This window comes from Puntigrus tetrazona, chromosome 11 (genome assembly GCF_018831695.1).
Source record: "Puntigrus tetrazona isolate hp1 chromosome 11, ASM1883169v1, whole genome shotgun sequence".
NCBI lineage: Eukaryota > Metazoa > Chordata > Actinopteri > Cypriniformes > Cyprinidae > Puntigrus > Puntigrus tetrazona.
In genome coordinates this window covers 18,220,266-18,240,572 of record NC_056709.1, presented here as the reverse complement: position 1 = coordinate 18,240,572, position 20,307 = coordinate 18,220,266, and the positions used below count along the sequence as shown (strand labels likewise).

At 37.0% G+C, this 20,307-nt stretch overlaps 1 protein-coding gene across 2 annotated transcripts in view; it reads left to right on the top strand.

Annotated features, from left to right (window-relative positions):
• Nucleotides 1-9,051: 9,051 nt before the first annotated feature.
• fgd5a (FYVE, RhoGEF and PH domain containing 5a) overlaps nucleotides 9,052-20,307 on the top strand; it is a 33,663-nt gene continuing 22,407 nt past the window's right edge. For both annotated transcript variants that reach the window (XM_043252277.1, XM_043252276.1), the window contains exons 1-3: nucleotides 9,052-9,829; nucleotides 11,305-13,988; nucleotides 19,259-19,376. In XM_043252277.1, the coding sequence (XP_043108212.1) occupies nucleotides 11,374-13,988; nucleotides 19,259-19,376 (2,733 nt within the window). In that variant the 5' untranslated portion in view covers nucleotides 9,052-9,829; nucleotides 11,305-11,373. The remainder of the gene's footprint in view (nucleotides 9,830-11,304; nucleotides 13,989-19,258; nucleotides 19,377-20,307) is intronic.

The following is a 20,307-nucleotide window of genomic DNA, read 5'->3' as shown; positions in this document are numbered from 1 at the left end:
TTTATTTGAGCTAGTTACTTTATTGAATTTCTTTTAGCTGGTTGCTCATTTCTAAACGGCCGTTTTATTTCGGAGACGAATCAGTGAGTTGTGCTCAAGAGCTAAATCAGTCCTATTGACTGACCCATGGTTTAATGAACTGAATCAACTCATCAACTTGAGTTATACTTTAACATTTATTGCAGTCAGTACCATTTTAGTAATAATAATATTACAGTTTATTATCTTAAATTAGCTATTTAATTTATCTGTAGTTATATATATATATATAATTTATAAGCAATTTTATTATTATTATTATTTATTGATTTATTTATTCCCAGCTATTAATTTTTGTGTTTCATTTCAAACTTACATTCGTAATCAAAGATGTCAGTCCAAACAGTGGCTGTGTGCATGTAGCCTACATGATTAGCCATTGCCAGAATATGAACCGATGTAATAAAATTATTCCATAATTCCTAATCTGGATAAACTGTATAATCTGTCTAGAAAAGGTCCATAGCACACACAGACAAATAAACACACATGCACGCATACAAACTCATGAGATTAGTCCATGTGTGAGGTTACTATGAGTGTAAGCTGTGTAAAAGCTGCCACATAAATCAAATCAGACATGTTTTAGGTTGGAAAAAATGGGGTTCAGGCTGTTTCAGTAACCCAGTATCATGTGTCAAATGAGCCCTGAGTGCTGGCTCAGCATTTCCCCTGTGCTTTGTTCAACAAACAACAGGTAAATAATAGTATTTCTTCTATATAATATATATTCATATTCATATATATAAACGCGGTGTGATGCCAGCTCTGAGAGACATTAGTGGTCATAAGATGCTGGTTATGAAAACCTATAGTACGTGACTGTAATCAGTGATTAAAATGTATTATGTATTTTTGGTGTTATAGCCTCAGTATTACACGCATTTAAAGTGATTCATGATAAACAAAGACATTATTAAGCTATGGTAGATTTTTTGTGCATGCTTATTAACGTCATCCAAACTTCATCACAGAGGTTTCACTATAATGGAGCATATTTAGTGTTTGCTATGCTTAAAGGTTATTTGCTAAAAAAATAAATAATAGCAAAGCTAACACTGCAGTTAGCATAGTAAATATCATTAGCATTTTATCAAGCAGGTTTAATATCAAACATGTTTATTGTTTAAAAAGCACATGTTAGAAAATGAAGTGTTTGTGAATATGAATGTGTTTTATTGTGATTCCATTCCATTTGATTCTTTCTTTCTCTGTGTGTGTGTATATATATATATATATATATATATATATATAATAATTATCACGTTAATATATCAAACGTTAATTATCAAAGTTAATATGCTTTCACTATATTTATTATATTGCTGCTTTGAGGTCTACAGAACCTTCTCTCTTCTCTCTTCTCTCTTCTAGGTCAGTTCAAGGTTAGTTCAGGTAAACGCAGCAGGAGTTCATGGCAGGTGAAAAAGCCCACAAGGAGCATCCTTCACAGAGACAGTCATGGTCACAATTAAGCTTTATGATGGCACTTCATAAGCCCGTGGGCCATTTGTTTAGAGCATCATCATCTAATCATGAACGCGTGATCAAATTTTCGAAGCCGCCTCTTGCAGAGATACCCACATTTTTTGATAATGTCTAAATGTATTCATAGAGCGCCCATGGGCCTAAATGTATGAGCAGTACAGAGGTTATAAATGAAGTAATAAATGAAGAGATGTTTGGGGAATCTAAAGGGAAAGGGGAGCACAGCCATCCGCTCCTGTAGTGAGGCCAGCTGGCACCAGTGCACAAACATCCAGTATTAAAGCTTGTGCACCTGAGCACACACTTAAACACAAGCATACAAAATTAAAACAGTTAAGTTGCTCAGAATCTCTTTGGAGCTTGATATCCGCACACAGACCCTGTATAAAATTGTCATATAAACTCCCGCAGTAACCACAGTTCCCACCAAGAGCTCACAGCACATATATGCTTTTATGGGTGGCCAAGGAGACATGGACTAGTTTTTAATCTTACCTTTATTGTATGGGGTCCTAGGTGTGGTATATCTTTTGACAAGATGAACAACATAATAAAGGGGAGGTTTGTTTTTATGACATCTTTATTTCTCTGTCAGTTTTTTTGTTTATGTCTTTCTAGCTGGTTGACTGATTTGTCCTATTTGCTGAATCTCAAATTCGTAAACAAATGAACAGTGACATCACAGAGGTGACATGTAAAGGGCGATTACAATACAGACTGTCTGTTTTTGACCGGAACCGGCTTTTGACAGCAGGGCATCGGTGTGACACATCCATCATGTGACTGAGTGCTGCTGATATTGATATGTAGGTTAAGAAGCTCATCATAGAATAAAAAAAGGGATGATGAAATCACACTAAAGCAGTTTGGATGGCAAGCCTTTGTTGTTGTTAAAGGGGAAATTCACCCCCCAAAAAATCACTAACTTGAGTCTGACTTAGTTTTGGTATCCTGTAACACTTTTGTGTTTCACACCAAAATGAAAATTAAGGCCCTGTAAGGTTTAACACACTTTACTTTTTTATGGTTACACCTATTAGTTGCTTATTGGCATGCATATTAGTCTAGAATATTAGCCATTTATTAGTGCTTATTAAGCACATACTAATGCCTTGTTCTACGTGTCCTTTTTCTACATCCCTAATCCTACCCAATACCTAAACTTAACAGCTACCTCACTAAATATTAATAAGCAGCAAATTAAGAATTTATTGAGAGAAAAGTCAGTTAATAGTTAACAAGAGTTACCTCTATGAGAACGGAGGTAAAACCTAGAGCAAATCAAAAACATTGGGAGCCCATCTAGCTTACTTTAATATACTAAGCGGCATTTAAAGCAGCAGACCAATCAGCGTTGGTTTAAACAGCTTAAATTTGGAAGGACGTGAGGGTGATTAAACGTTGACAAAATTAATATTTTTTGACAAGCTTATTTGATGCAATATTGCATGCTATAATAATGGTGTGAAATATACTTAAGGGGTGTAAAAGTAGTATGAAACAGTAACAGATTGAAATCACAATCTGTACCAGTTCAGCATCACTACATTATTAATGGTTCTGTGAAAGACATAGACGTGAATAAAAATTCAGCAAAACAGTTCTGCTGATGTCGTACAAGTGTGCGCATAAAGGATGATCTGTCGTTGCCTGTTCATCCTTGACTATATGTTGAGGCTGGAAAATAACGTGTATGTCTGCTAATGTGTATAAAACAGGCAAAGGTGACCTCAGCAAAGGTTGTCCTATCTCATTGAACGGACTCCTAAGGGAATCCCAGCGGAGAACTGGTGAGGGTCACTTTACTTTACCTTAGATTTAATGAGGTTCCAATAATTTCATCCCAGACATATCAGCTATGTTTCAATATTATGGCCAAATTGAGTTTTGCAGAAAGCAATGGTACAGAATGTTTCATTGATTCAGCAAAAGGGGCAGGTGCGAAAGCGTTTGGATTTTGGCACTAATTGCAGCTCGTTTTTGTGTAATTATTGATTATTGGCTCATCAGTAAATCTCTTTTATCTTCTCTCACATTAAAAGTCTAAATCTGTCCTACCTCGTTCCCAAAATGCATTGATGATAATGCCATTCTGACACTGATTGCTCCTGTCTTGTCCCAAAATAATTTGAATTCCAAAGGATTTATTTAATCAAAAACGAAAAAAGGTCTTAAAAAATAAACCAAGCCTGTGACAATCACCCATCTGTTGCTTAACACTCTGCAAACCAGCTGTACGGTCTATGTAAGCTTTTTTTTTCATGCGAGCTGGGTAAAACATTCATATCCGTCCAATCTGTAAAAGTCAAAGGCTTTGGATTTTTTTTTTTTACTTTATACAAAAATTGTATATGCAAGATAATCTGATATTAAATAAAATACCACTTAGTTTAAGCAAGTACACTTCTAAAAATTGGGCTTTGTAATAGCTGTAATATTAACAAAATTTAACATTTGTAAGGTCCAAGTACATTTAAGATTATGTTTCAGTAATCGTTATTTATTCTCTGTTGATTAAAAACGTTATCTTTACAAACTGTATTTGCAAATATATTTAAATGCATTACAAATTTAGACATGACATTATGTTAACTAATTATTTTCAGTGCATTTATTAGTAACCAATTTTATTTTTTTTTTATTAGTAACCAAAACAAGACACAATTATGACTTAATTTAACTGCATTTAATATAAATGTAAATCTCTATAATAACATTTTTTAGAATACAGTGAACTGCAATTACATTACATTCACAATTAAGTGCAGTATATCTTTTAAAATATATTATTTTAGTATTTATTTAGCCATTTTATTTTAAAAGCATGCTATAGTGCACTTTTCATTTGAATGCTAGAGCAATTATTTTTCCAAATGAAATACAAATCAGATTTTTTTTTTCGAAATGTCATTTGCAAGTTAGCATGATTATGCTCTCTAATTTATCACCTTCCTTGCTTAAGATGTTTAGATACATGGGAGCGGCTGACAGCCAAGGCCAAAAGAGGTTAGAAAACACTGATATTTTTAAACTTAGTATCTGCATCCGTTCAGTCTCATTTGGCTGAAAGATGTGAAAACAGTCACAGGAAAAAGTAAATCCAGACCAGGGGACTTTTTCACAGTGGTATTGTTCCCCTTAGGACCCGCAGAACGAAAGATCAGCAACTTGGTCTTGCTAATCAGCTTGGAAATTATTCTTTTGCACAGAACTGTGTTTGTTTTAGTAATGGTCGAGCTTGGGAATCCAGCTCTTGGATCAGAGGAAATTGCAGCCTAATGAGAGTCTCTGTCATGCTGCACTGTGCGGAGCTGTAAGGCGCATGTGTTTGTGTTTGCATTAGAATACTAAGCAAAACACAATGTGAGAATGAATGTGACGGAAAAGGGCAGCGAGGCGCTATGCACCATTTTTCAAAAGAAATCAAGCTCTCCCGGGTCCATAAATCTATTGTGCTAAAGGCTATAGGCTAGTGTTTGACTGGCCCATTGTGCAGCGCTTTTAAAGGCCAAGCCACAAGTCTTTTTATGAGGCTTCTTGAGACTTTTATTCATGACCGGTAAATCGATGTTATTACAGTGCAGCTCTGAGGATTGTGTCTTTGAGAGGGGTATGCAGACAAAGCAAGAGACTTGTTATCAAGACCTGCCCTCCTGCTTAGCATATCACACCTGTCTAAAATCTCACTAATCACTTACTTTCAGTAACTGAAAATGGCAATATAACTTCTGGACAATAAGACTTGAAATGAGTAGCATTTATTGAGTCACCTGCACTCTTGATTGATTGATTGATTGATTTTAAAAGCAAATGCAACTGTTAAAATGAAATGTTTTATAATCAACATAATGTAACCGTTTTAGAGAACTAGATTTTAAGCTAATCATGATAGCATTAATAAATAAGAGTGTTCATAATGCATTACAACTTACAAAATACATTTTAATATATATATATATATATATATATATATATATATATATATATATATATATATATATATATATATATATATATATATATTATATATTTTTACATATACATATTTACATATATAATTACATATTGTTTAATGTTATTAAATATTATTAATGTTAAACCCTAATATGGATAAGATGAATACTATATGAGAAATAATAACAGAAAATGTTATGAAATTACTTTTTCGAAAGCCTAATATCCTAAAGGTCTTCGCCAAAATGTAAATCCTAAAATTTCCCATTGAAAAATAAATGAAACCTCACATTTACACACAGCCTTTGAAACTTTTTCCCGTCATACAAATTTTTTTTTTCTGTTTTCACATCTGTAGTAAGCAGTTTGATAGGAAAGGATGACAGATATTTTTTGTCATAATGAAAAAAAAAAACAATTTTGACATATGTACAGACATTTTTAGACTAAGAAAAAAGTAAAATTGGTCTGGAAAAAAGCAATAAAAACAACATTGACCCAATTAATGTTTATGGACACAAGGTTACGAACTACTGCATAACAGACTGTTACAGATTGCTCTATAATCTTTAATTACATATATGCATTCTTCTATAACCCTGCATGGCCAGCAGTGTGCTATTGATTCGGCTTGAGAGGTCCTGGTCTCCACAGGGAGTGCAGTCTTTGTTTGCTATTTTTGATGAAGTGCTGACTCCTGGCTTCACCTGTTTTTCTCTGGAAGTGTGGCATTGGTCGAGGGACTGGGGGAAGGTGAGAGTGTTTTTTCTTTAGCTGTGCTTTTGAGTTGGCCAAGAGTGCTGATGCTTTTTTTTCCCCGTGTTCTCTTCTGACACCTGGAGATCCCAGACTGGAGTGTAGCTTTAGCAATATAACAACTAGGTGTATATGACTTCTTTCAGACGAACATGGTTTTTAAAAAAATTATCCTGGCTCTTCTAAGCTTGGTAATGCTGGTGGATAGTGGCCATTATTTTGGCTCCGTAAATTAGATATATCAGCAATTACAGTGAAGTAATACTAACTGAAACACCTTTGGGGGGATATCACATGTCCTCTGAAGCAGATAGAGGAGTTTCTGTAACCCGTTTTTTGTAAAAATAGTTGGTAGCTTGGTACTGGTAATATTTTTGCTGATTTACTGAGCTTCAAAATAATAGCCACTATCCACCAGCTTGGAGGAGCCAGGATAAATTAAAAAAAGACAGCACACTGCGTTCATCTGAAAGAAGAAAGTCATATACACCTAGGATGGCTTGGGGGTGAGTAGTTTATGGTATAATTTTCATTTTTGGGTGAACTATTCCTTTAAGACGAATCAGTGGAAAGTGACCATTTAAAAATATATTTCTAAAATTATTGGTATATGTAATATTTAATTATGTAACACTTAGTTTGATGCACATCTGAGACTTCAATCTGTGAAAACATCCATCAATACAGTATGTAATTATGCAATGAGACTTCGTTCTGTGAAAACATTTTGCAGTTTTCAACTTTCCGAACGTTACATTTTCAGTTCAATAATAATCAGCTTTTTTCCAGCTTGTCAGAATTTAGAAACATTCAGCGTGTTCTTTTAAAGGCAGGTGTTATGTAAAGGGTGGTGAGAGACTCATATGAGCTCTGGGAAAAAGTCATTGACCCTCTTTCCCAATCAGTTTCCTGTTTGGGTCAGTTCTGTGAATACATATGTGTGTTTATGAGTAAAAAAATGGTTTCGGACATGTTTTTCCTCTTATTCAAAGCATGTGCCATAAAGCAGCCATCCAGGTGGAGGGGCATAGATCTGAAGGGGCAGATCTGCTCGGTTAGAAATAGTTGTTCACAGAATCTAGAAAACATGTTTTCATCCTCTGCGTATAGACCACATCTGTAGGGTTATTTATCTCAGAGCTATTCTTTCAGTCACCCCTTCCATTACAATGCCTACAAACACTCTCTGCTTTGCAGCCGTCCCCAAAGACGAAAACACATTTGTCTGATAAAACGCAAAAAAGGTCAAATTTGGTGCCATAGTATACTTTCCAGTAAGGGACACAATTAGCACAGCAAAATGCCAGCCGTGTGCTATCTTTGGCTTTGGTTTGCCATTAAAAGAACAAAAGAAGTGGCACGGCTAGGAACGAACCACTAGTACTTTTTGCTCTCGAAAGCTTGAAACAAATGTCTGTTGAAAACTGATCAGGTTATTTATGAACCCTTTTGAGAACACATTTTTTAAGAAGGCAGATTTCTGCTAAATGTTGTCATTTAAGCTGAGAGTTTACAGGAATAACAGTGTTTCCTGTGAGAGCTCATGTGATGCTGTAGCTGTTGTAAATATTGGTCCTGAGAGGGGTCAAGGCCACAAAAACAATCATTTTATGATGTTTACTCGTCTCATAATGAGAGTGGTTTACAGCAGTTTGATGTCCATTTCAGAAGCCAACATGATCTAAAGAACAAGTTATTAATTAAAAGTCAATGCTGGCAGTTATGAAACATTCTGAACATATGGTTTATATTCCCCTGTGATACACTCCTGTATCACTCATGGTGTTCATCTGACCTTCAGGTTGCAGACATATGGAGGGAAAGAGAGATAGATATAAATAAATTTGTCCCGTGGAGTTATATATGTATAAATATTATACGTACTATGGAATTTGCCACCTAATGTTTGAGGCTTTGGCTTGTGATAAGCTGTCAACATGCAGCCCCAGGTGGCTGACAGTTTTCTCTCCTGAGTTTCAGGACTGTTGTCTGCCCTTGAACATCACGGCAGCGGCTCAGCTGGGGGTTATCTTGTCTTACAATTCGGTGTTCATTAGGCTTCAACAAAGGCTCTGTCAAAGAATATCTGATTTGGTGGATAGCCTATATGCCAAAGATCTGTCTGCATGGATGTCTTGGTGTAAAAGAGAGACTGTGCAAGGAGAATTAACAGAATTATATTTACACTACATGTTTAGAATTATCATACGACCACAGTTCACTTTCAATCATTATACCTCTGCACAATGCCATTTGATTTAAACGTATTGTTACCACTGATTTGAGTCAGAATCGCCACAAATTAATTTTAAATGCATTAAACTGCATGATTATGAGGTAAAAAGTGTTTGTGCGGTGTTTGTTGCCGAAAATGTGCTTTAAATAATAAATAATAAATACATGATGATCACTTGCTGTCAAGGGCAGCTGCAACTTACTAATTATTTTTATTATGGTTACATATTAAATCGGGTTTTGCATGCCAAATGAAAATTATAGCACCAACGGTCAGACGTGACCTCAAATACTTTGTGCCTACCCTGGGCGTCCCCTGTTTGGATTATTTATATGAACTGTTTTTGTCTAAAAATACTCATTGAATTAGTGGTCTATCAGTGTGGAGTTCCATTGGGGAAAATAGAGTCTAAATCTTGAATGCAGTAATTCCCCAGTAGAGTTAACAGCAGCACCTTTGTTCATTTGTTGCTAAGGAAGCGTTGCCTGTTGTGCAGGAAAGAGGGATAGCAGTTTCCTGTTATGAAGAGAGGGTTTTAAAGAGCTGCTTTCCTCCAATCAGGCAACAGATGAGCAAAAAGGAAGCCAAAAGCATTTAGAGAAACTGATTTAGAACCTGTTTTTAGGAACGTTTGTTTGCCCAAATTATTAGAAACAGTGTTTGAAGACTACTAAAAAATTCAGCATTTACATGCTTTTTGTTATTATTTTTATAGTTACACATTTAAGCAGGGCACAGTTAAACAAGTAGCGTTAAATATTCTGACAGCTAAAGATTTAAGACACCTTTTCTAGGCTAAATCTAAATAGAATTTGCAATTGTTATTTTATTTAATTGCGGTTTTTTTTATTGTGAGAGCATTAAATTCTGTAAAAGATCCTCTAATAGGGGCACTGAAACATACCATCTCGTGACAGCAATGGAGCAGCTGTTCGTGAAAGTGCCGTACGCCACTGATTGTTATTGGCTTTAGATGTTTTTCTCTGTGGTTTCGGTCATCGATCCTTGTATTCCCGCGAGGGAGACTCGCTGTACCTCCTCAGGAAGCGCGCGGAAAACACCTTCAGTCTCCACGCTCAGAGCGGAGCGCGAGCGCATCTCTCTCATTCCTTCAGGAGGGAAGCGCGCGATTCTGAAGAGACCTGCTGCAACAGTCGCTAACTGATTTTTTTGGGGAAGAACGCCGTTAAACAAGCGATGGTGTGTTCATTGTTTACTTCTCAGGCTTTATGACAAATGCCACTGGAGTAAGTTCACGGCACCTCTGGATATATGCTGTTGCTTCGGCGGAATATCAAGGAATGATGTGGAAATATTTCACATGCCATGGTGGATGACATCCGACAATGAACGCCGGTATGAAACCAAGTAGTTCTGAGTAAACTTTTCAGTACAGTTTATTTATGTGATTTTTTTAGGTGAAACCTAAATATAATAATCGACATCCAGATCTGTGCACAGTTTTGCCGGGTATTTTATGAATTCATAGCATAGTGTAACAGTTATGTCATATAAGAAGTAACTAGAACTGTTTGTCTTTTCATCCTGTAGTAGTCCTTGTAAGCAAAAATTTAAAATGTTATTATCCCTAGAACGACAATGCTCTATTCAGTTATTTTTATTTGCATTTCTTAGTTGAATAACCTATATATATATATATATATATATATATATATATATATATATATATATATACACATACATGTGTATATATACAATATGTAATAGCAATATATATATATATATATATATATATATATATATATATATATATATATATATATATATATATATATATATATATAGGCTCTTTATTAATTCTACTTTAGTTTGTCCTGTTCACTTTTAGCCAGTAGGACTAAATTAGCAATGCACTTTACAGCCCATATCTGAGATCATGCACTGATGTCTTAGCACAGCAAAGAGTTTGTTTCTCCCTTTATTCCTCCCATTGTGTTTAACCATTTGTTTTAAGTGAATTCTTGTTGCATAATTCATATCCTGTTATTTTGCCAAGGGGACCTTAGTTGGGATGTTGATGTTTCTCTTTTTATTGTTCTTAAACGCACTGAAACGACCTTTTCAGCAAAAAAAAAAAAAACAGTCTGGGGGGTTGTGTGTCTGGGTGGGATTTATCACTGGAGAGTGAATCATGGGAAGTCTGACTAGAAGGAAGTGTATATGTGTTGTACAAAACTGCACTCTTGTAGAATAAAATGGGGAGGGGGGTTCATGGAGAAGACAGGGTGCGTTGTTAATGTCCTTCCCCTTTGCACTTCCTCTTTATAGTCCTTTCAGGAGAGTCTGCTGAAATAGTTAATTAGTCGTGTCAGGAAACAACATCTTAGCAGGGTGAGCACCAAGTGCATGGCGAGTTTAATAGGACGTGCGTCAAGGCAGGTAGCAAAAAACAGGAAAAGACAAGGGGTGTATGAGTTTTGTTAAAAGAAAGGGTGTGTTTCATCAAAAATGACCTAAAGGTTAACTCTCTGTGAGGAGATACACTTGGAAATCAATGGACGGGATCTTATTAGTTGTTATTAGTTCTTTTTCATCTGTCATAATTTGTATTATTTTGTATGGCTGTGAAAATACTGGTGAAAATACTGGTGAAAATACTGGTGAAAATATAGTGAGCATGTAATCACTCATTATGTCAAGACACATTATGTTTTAATGTAGATCAAATCATGCTACTTTAAATGAGCAGCTGATCTCATAATAGAGTATTGTCAGTCAGTTTCTAGATTATTTAAATTATTTCTATTGCAAGGGCAAGGATATCCAATTCATTATCAAAGTGTAATTTTCTTCTTTCTTTCTATTTGCAGATTTTTAGAAGCAATTTCAAACATATCAGCCAAGACAAAGCCATTTGACTATAACTGTGCTCCACCCTGATGTCAAGGCCTTGTCCTTCCACCCGAGGTCCTAAACCTCCTGTGGCTCCCAAACCAAGGCTAGCCTCTGAGGTAAGCCAAAGCATTGTGGGCAATGGGGACATAACATCCTCCGATAGACTGGAGCTGAACCAGGATAATGAATCAGATGTTGCGCAGGATGAAGCAGACACATCCAGAGACAACTGTACAGATGATGACGTGGACTTACCTGACAAAGTATTTGCTGTAAATTATGAGATAAATCATGACACAAGTTGCTGTAATGATATAGAGGAAGAATTACAAATGACAGTGGAGGATACAGTGGGAGAGGATGGAAATAAATTGCATCAGGCAGCTGAAATACAGCATTCAGCCTCTTCAGATTTATCAGAAGTGGTCGATGAAAGTCTTGAACCAGGAGATGAGGACCACAGCAAAAACACTGATGATACCAAGCCAGCTGAGAATGGAGAAGATGCTTGTATTGTACTTCAGGACACCTGTGCATTGTCTGATGATGAGACACTTACTAAAGAACAGCCTGTAGGTGAATCTGAAAGTCTGTATGAGGAGATTGAGGACCCATCATCAGATAGTTGTGCCAGTATGAAGCAGTATGAAGAGGACAATAGAGCAAAATTTGTTCATGAGGCACACGAAGATGAGACTGGACTTTCTTCAAAAGCTACAAACTGCAGTCAACCCTCACTATGTGAGGAATACCCTTATGATGTCATTGGCACACTGGATGACAACAGTACTTGGCAGGCTGAACGTGCAACCAAAGACCCATCTGGACGTTTCAGGTTTGCAGAGGAGACAGAGGATGCATTTGAGCCATACTCTGTCATTGAAATGGTGCCAAATGATTTGACTTGTACCTCGGATCCAGAAGCAAGATGCACTGATGATGAGTCTAGCAATGAGAAACCTATAGAGTCTGAGATCGCAACAGAGGGAACGTCAAACCAAGAGCCTTACTATGTATCATCGGACGATGTGGCAGATTTAGAGGAGGAACAGGAGAAATTAGAAAACGGTGTCTCTCAACCTACTTCTGAGGGTCAAGAGATGGCAGAGAATGAAGAAATGGATGACTATGCTGACATCAAAGACACTGACGGTGATGATCAGCAAGTGGAGTGTGTGTCGTCTGAAGATTACGTCGAGATAGGAGATGAAGATGAGCCAGTAAACATGGAAAGGAAAACCAAGGGCAAAAGTATAAGAGAACGATCAGCAAGAAGGGGACAAGCTCAGTTGAGTCAGAGGAACAGCTGCCAGCCACGTCTCAGACTTTGCAACATTACCGTTCCTGCTGACTTAGATGTAGGCAGAACTCCAGAACTAACAAACCGTGTGGTTTTTGCCCACACCACAGAAGCATTTGAAGAGGACATTGAGGAGCTGGACTGTCATATTGTGCCTTTCTTTGAAGACTCAGACACAGAAAGTGATGAACACATTTACGAGGAGGCTGGCTTCGACTCGGAAGGCGAAAATTTTATCTCTTTGGACAGGAAGAGCATTGTGACTAGATCCCGCTCGCTTTCTGGGAAAGTACCTGGATATGTTCCTGAGACTGTGCCTGAGGAGACAGGCACTGAGTACCAGTCTCACGACTACTACACTGTGGCCTTGGACCAGAATGGAGTTCCACATCCGAAGCTTTCAGATGAAACAGACGCAAATCGTGTAATTCCCTCATTAAAGCCAAGGCGCTTTCTTCTTTCTCCTCATTCATTTTCTGAGGGAAGAGATTTGCCATTCCCAGGTCACTTTGAGGGTGAGAAATCTCCTAGAGAGGAATGTAGATTGAAAAAAAAAGATGACACACTTTCTTTGCCCTGTGTGATTACTTCCTCTGGAAGCTTTTCTCAAAGAAGTCACCAGTCCTCCAGTGGCGTGTCGACACCTACATCTCTAGTTGATATCCCACCACCCTTTGAGTTAGCTTACATAACTAAGAGGCCTGTAACCAAAAGCTCTCCGTCACTTCTAATCCAGCATGAATCTCCTGACAACCCACAAAAGAAGAAGACTTCATTTAAACGTTTCTTAGCTTTAAAATTTAAGAAAAAATCTGAAAGCAAAGCCCGTGGAGATGGCAGTGTTCGCTCCTCCAGGTCCTCATCAGAATCTAGCCACCATGGACCGATTCGGGTGCTGGAGCTTGATCGAAGGAGTACAAGCAGCTCCCCACAGCTTCAGTCTCGTGTGGGCAAACCACAACGTAATTCAGAAATACCTACCACATTTCTGCTTTACAAAGAGAGGCAAAGAAGGCAAGGTGCACCCAAGAGTTATAGCAACAGGGGTATAGCCAGAGTCGAGTCTTTTGAGGACCGCTCTCGTCCCCCCTTCATGCCCCTACCCCTCACTAAACCACGCTCCATCTCCTTCCCAAGTGCAGATACCTCTGATTATGAAAACATTCCTGCAATAAACTCAGACTATGAGAATATCCAGATTCCACATGGACGACCTACTCGGGCAGTCACTATTACAGAGTTCTTCGATGACCACAATCGGACAGCAGCACCTGCCAATGAGAACGATGGCTATGTGGACATGAATAGCTTTGCCGGAATAGAAAACAAGCCCACCACTCAAGAGCAAGACCCTGAAAGGTATAGTCAGCTTTTTATACAAGTACATACTTAAAATGATAATTTTCCACATTGGTAATCATAAAAATGAAAAAACAGTGAACCAACAAACTATTTCAGGAAAACTTATTTCTGTTTAAGTCATCAAACTCTAGCATAAGATTGTCTAGAGAGTTATATTTTGAATGCTGAAACACCTTCCTCTCAACACAATGGCAATACCATCACACAAGTCTGGAGGAAGTGCTGGCCAAAACAATGTTAACAGGAAATTAGGCAAGTGTTTGGTCACTCTGATAGCTCAGCTTGCGCCTCTCTCTGTCTCAGAATACTTTCTGCAATCTTCCTGGCTGAGTAAACAGGAATTAAAGTATTACAGATATTCTAGAATACATTAAGAAACATTAGAGAGCGACAGAGAGAGGTTAAAACTGTTATCAAAATATGTTATCATGATTGTGAAAGTGATGTTACTTTTATGAAACAGATCTACGCAAGTTAATAGTAAACAACTTTACATTTTAGGCACATTATGGCCCAGTTGTTTTCGTAATCAAAATTGTTGCAAACAAAGCTAAAACAAGATCAGAGTGGCTGGAAAGCTACTAGCTGTTGTCTAAAGTGGTTTATAATTATGCAATCTGACTTGCCAAAGACTTAGATGTTCTGTTGCAGAGTAGTGGAGCAGCCTTTGGCATTGGAAAGATGGACTATGTTTGCAGGGTTGCTTTTCTGATTTTCTCATTTGCAGAATTTGATGGTACATTTGTTGGAGCACCCAATCTGTGTGAAAAAGAATACAATGCAATTGTTCAATGATACAAATAGTATGGGAAGAAAGTGGATTAAACGTTAGGGCTATTTTTCACCTTTATTGCAATGCTCTCACAGCCTGATGCAGCTGAGTGGAGGGGAATAGATGAGAAACCAGAGAGAGTTTCTGTCCTCTGGGTGAGCATTTTGGTAGCATGTAGTGTTATTAAACCAAATTCCCCAAGTGTGTTTCTTTTACTGGGCTTTTGGGAGATTTGTGGATTTACAGAGGTTTAAAGACGAATGACTTACTGACCTTCTTTCGACTGTATGACCCTCTCTGCCACCGTAGAGTCATCATTAGAAACCTCTGCTCGATTACCTCCAGTGTAGTCAAAGACCCTGACTTTTTCAAGTGGCCTCTGGGTAGCTTTTTAATCTGATTTTCAAATAAACACGAGGAACATTTTCAGAATTGCTTAGTCTTTCCATTGTTTATTGCTCCTTCTGCAGTTTTATAAAAAATATATATATTTTTCATAATTGTATTCACAATACGAGAAAATCTATTCTGAAAATGTGTATTCCACTTGACACTATACATTCACTTTCTAAGATTTTAATAGATTTTATTTTATATACACAAATTAAGCATTATAAATGTACTTTCTTAAAGCTCATCTTCATGGTTTAATGCAAAATAAAATCCATTACTAGAAATTAAGTAAAGTGATAGCTTAATATAGGTTCATACGATTTTTTTGCCATGGATTTTACCCTGGGCTATAGTGTTTATGTACCACACTTTTAAGCATCCTCCATTATTCAGAAGATGATATGGGAGCCAGGGACCTTTTTCTGGTGACATTATTGACTCATTGTGTTGCCGTGCAATCTAACAGCATTGCATGTTTGCAAATGGGCCTATGTGTCTGCACCATTAGCTGGTCTGTGTCCCAAGAGAATCCTCCGTCACTGCCGATGTTCTGTCTGTTTTTGTTTGTCATATTTTGAATGCTTGCAGAGAAAAATTGACGTTGCCTCTTTTTGGTGGATGGAGACACAATGACAGTAAACTCTTGGTGGGTGATTGATTGCAGATGCACATTTTTTTTTCATGCCTATGAAATGGTTTGTGCTCATTTCTGATCCTAAAAGGCAGTGGGTAGTGTGAGAGAATGACGGAGCAAGATGTGAAAGTCCTTCAGCATAATAGTGTTATAGTGTTATAAATACCAACTAGTGTGTGTAATGGGGATAATCATGTGTTTGTATGCAGTTCAGTAGGCGTGAAATAAAGTGCATATATCTGTGATATGTAATCAATGTGTTTTTGTAAGATAAATATCCATATTTCAAACGTAATAAACACTCTTTTCTCACTTTCACTGACTGTGGTAAGAGGAAGGCGTGCAATTGATGTACGACTCAGACCGGGAAGACTAAATTATTGTTGTTGTTTATTAGTACAAAGTGTTCTGTTTTTATTAAATAGTTTTTCGTTGCAACAAAACAAAACAAAAAAACATATGCTTTTACCATGATTTACAGAAAACAGAATTTATGACAAACTTTATCCCAAATAGACAGTAGCCTACTTATTTGTAATTTTACATTTTTAAATTTGCCACTATACCATTCTGACCATTTATTTTTAAGATTTCAAATGCAAGAAAATTACTTATTTTTATATCAATTTTAATACATAAAGGTCAAAATAAATTTGCACATAAATATATGCTACTGAATGATAGTGGAACAATATATATTCTCCCAGAACTTATTTGAAACATTTACTTGTATGTAATGTGCTTTGTATGTACATAGCATTTCTATTGATGTGGATATTAAAATGTCTTTGACTGAACTAGAATTTAATCATCAGAATTTTTCAGCTATATTATATTATATTGATACTTTGGCTCTTCGTTTTCATGTAATATTTATAGAATATGAAAATTACAACAAACAGAGCATCAAGCATAAAAAACTGGAAATACATTTTTAGATACTCAGAAGCATATTTTGAAACATACTTCCAGATAATTGAGAAAATAAGCATATCTTTTCATATACGTTCTGAGTGACTTCTGCATCTTGATGCTCACAAATTTGGGTGTGGATCTGGTCTGGTCCGGTCCAATTTGGGCCCGGTGCCTGGGGTTCTCAGGTCATTGCCAGGTTATCCCAAGAGGGGACGCACCCAGTCAATGAGCCTCCATGCCGCTGTTTACAGGAAATGCAGGACAAGGGCGAGGGGACAGGGTCAGTGGGATGGGGTGGAGACAGGCAATACCGATCTCCCAGACTCCCCTGCGACCCAAACAACAAGGCGAGGTGTGGCAGTCAGGAAAGCAAAGCTACCACAAAGATGTTGTTGTTGTCATCGTTCCCAGCTTTCTCCATCTCTTTTCTAATATTACAGTAAAGGCAGCAGCCAGTGTTTTTGACTTCAGTAATACAATATTTGCGAGGTGAATATGTACACATATTCTTCATATGGCAGATCATCTTAAACTACATGCAACCATTTTAAAAGCCATTTTTTACATTAAAGGTAATTGAAATGATTTTAAAATTATGACTAAATGAACAAAAACCCCATTTAGAAATGTAATGATCTCTTCTAAATCTTAGCCCCAGCAAACTGAAACTAAGCAAGAATATGCATTTTTCAGTTCACACGTGCTGCTCGTCACTCTCTCCTCATCTGCATTCAAATACGTTTTGTTAAATGAAGTCTGGTAATGAAGTCATCTCAGCGATGCTTATCTTCTATAATAGCACTATTACACAGATTCAGACAGAGAAACACTGGGGTTTCTAATGTATATTTTATTATCAAGAGTTTAAATCAATTGAATTACATATAACAAGCCTCAGGGAAACATCAGACAGTAGGACGTATAGGTGTGTTATAGGAAATCATTGCACTCTCTCTGTAATTTTCTGCAGTAAATTTAGCTCATGGGTACCTTAAAGCAAACAGCTTAGAGAAGTGCTTTGCTCTATAATTGCTTCTCATAAATGGTAATGTTGAAGTGTCAGAAGGATTCTGTAAATTGTCATTTTTGGGAGATAGAAAGATTATAGACAGTAAGATTGATGCAATTTTAAGAATTTTCTGATGCTTTTTTGTTTGTTAAATTAGTATTTTATAAATTATTTTATACTGTACTAATGTGATATATTCATATTGATTTCTTTCTTTCATTGGATTTTTATTTATTATATTATTTTGTTGCATTGTTTTATTGTTGTGTTGTGGCAGTCCCCTCTAAATGATACAAAATACAGATGTGTTCATAAAAATATCTCAGTATATCCTGGAGAGCTACATATTGGGTAGATTCAGTTTGAATTCATTCGAAAGTTGTTTCAGATAAAAGAAGCTTGTTTTGTCTTATGTTAACCCTCATTCCGATTTCACTGAAAATGAGTCCTCAGCTGGTCAGATCGCTGAAGATTGTAGTGATGTCCTGCCAGAAGGCTCCTATATGCTTCATCTGGGTCCTCTAAATGAACTGTCACCTTAGTTCGCACAGTTCAGCCGGCTATGAGCAATGATGAGCAATTTCCACATCCAGCCGCAGACATTGTGTGTGTTCAGTGTACACTGTCCTTGAGTACCCAGCTGGGTACCTCTAAACCTTTTGTACATTGACAATATGCACATACCCTAAGCTTAACTGCTTTGAAACTTTAATGTTGAATAACTTTTAATACCAGTAATTGCTAATGACTGTAGATAAGTGTAAGCACAAATCCACTCAAACACAAAAGCACAAGTTACTCTTAAGTGTGCACTTGAATATACCCTCCAGTATATTAGCAGCTTCACTATGTGCACATTTGCACATCCTCAGGGCTATCTTTTTTTGGTTTTAGTGCTCACCGCAGGATCACGAAGCCAGCCCTTCATGCCTTACCGTAAATGTCCTCGCAATCTGGCCCCAGCCATCCGTGTTACTACTGTAAGGAGGATCGGGGGAGAAAAAAACAAATTATTCTCACCAGGTCTTGTTTAAATGAAGAGGGGGAATTTGTTTCTCCTTGGCAAAGGGTAATTTCTGCTCGGCTAGACACCAAAGTGCCCTCTAATATAAAACATTGTGCTTTGAGAGGGTTCGTTTCATTGTTTTTGATGTGGAAAGACTGGTTTGTGATGTTTGCTGCATGCAGTGTTCTGATCGCAACTGTTTAGTTTCTCTTCTGGGATCTGTTAGTCACAGCTACAGTAGTGGACTTTGTATCAGTAGAGATTAAATATAAATTTACACATTAAATTTAGGATGTTTATCCTAGGATAAAGGCTGAAAACTAAATACAGCTCATTAAAGTGAATGATGTCTTAAGAAGATGGCTTATTAACCAACATATAAAAATGGTCTAAACAGTGTCCCTTTTGAATCAAAAGTAAACATTTTCTATAATTCAGGGTCAAAATCCAAGGTTAAGTGTTGTATGAATGCCTACAGTAACTTACCCATAGTGATCATAGTGAATTTAACTCTCTTTCATGTTTCATCTGTTCACAGTGCCTACACTGAGCCATTCCCTGTTTGTTCTGTGTCTGCCACTGTGTCCAATGAAGAAGACCATGGACGCACATCTGAGGAAGAGGACGGTTGTGGAGACCACTGTTATGACCGACAGGTCAGCTATTGCAAATATCCTTATGACAGTGCTTGCTAGACTATAGTGACACATACACAAATCAAGGTGTAAAGGTTTGGGGTCAGTAAGATGTATCTTGAAAGGAATTTTGCATTATGAAAGATGTTATTTCAAATAAATGCTGTTCTTGAAATTTCTGTTGTTCAAAGAATCATGAAAAATGAAAGAATTTGCTTTAAACTGTAATAAAATCTCACAGTGTTACTGCTTTTACTGTACATTTTAATCAAATAAATGCCGCCTTGGTAAGCTTAAAAACATTTTTAAAATCTTACTGACCTCCAATAAAGTGTATTATCAAGGGTTTTGACATTCAGGGTGTGAGAGTCTGCAGAAAATGTGAGAAATAAAAAAATATTTGCCTGTATGATCTTACACAGAACTCTGTATACACTTTTACTGTAGTACCTCTTCTAACCTTTATACTGTTACCCAAGTAATCACAGCTTTGCATGCTAAAGTAGATAAAAACAAGGTCCCTCCCTGATAAAAAACTGGAATTCCCTGTGTGTGCAATTTTTGTGAGATCCAGGTTCATACGTCTCCTGGCAGTTTAGCGCTTCAGTGAGAGGCGGACCCCACCCCTTCCCTCTGCCACTGTAATATCAGCCGGGGCCCCGGCCTTGTGACGCCTGCTTCCTTGTTTTCTTCGTCTTTAAAAAGAAAAGAATATCTGGGAGTAACCTATCCCAGCCTGATTTCAGCATAACAACAAGCTGGAAACAAGCCAGCTGCACTGTAATTAGTTTTATTATGGATTTTTATACGTGCATAAAAGTGTCCCTAGCACAGATATTAAAGACATTATTAAAATCTAAACATGGATACATAATAGTGAAGTCTCAGCTATGCAGTTCTCCTAAATATGTCCATTCCGTAGTAACACTCGTGTTCAGACAGCTGTGATTAG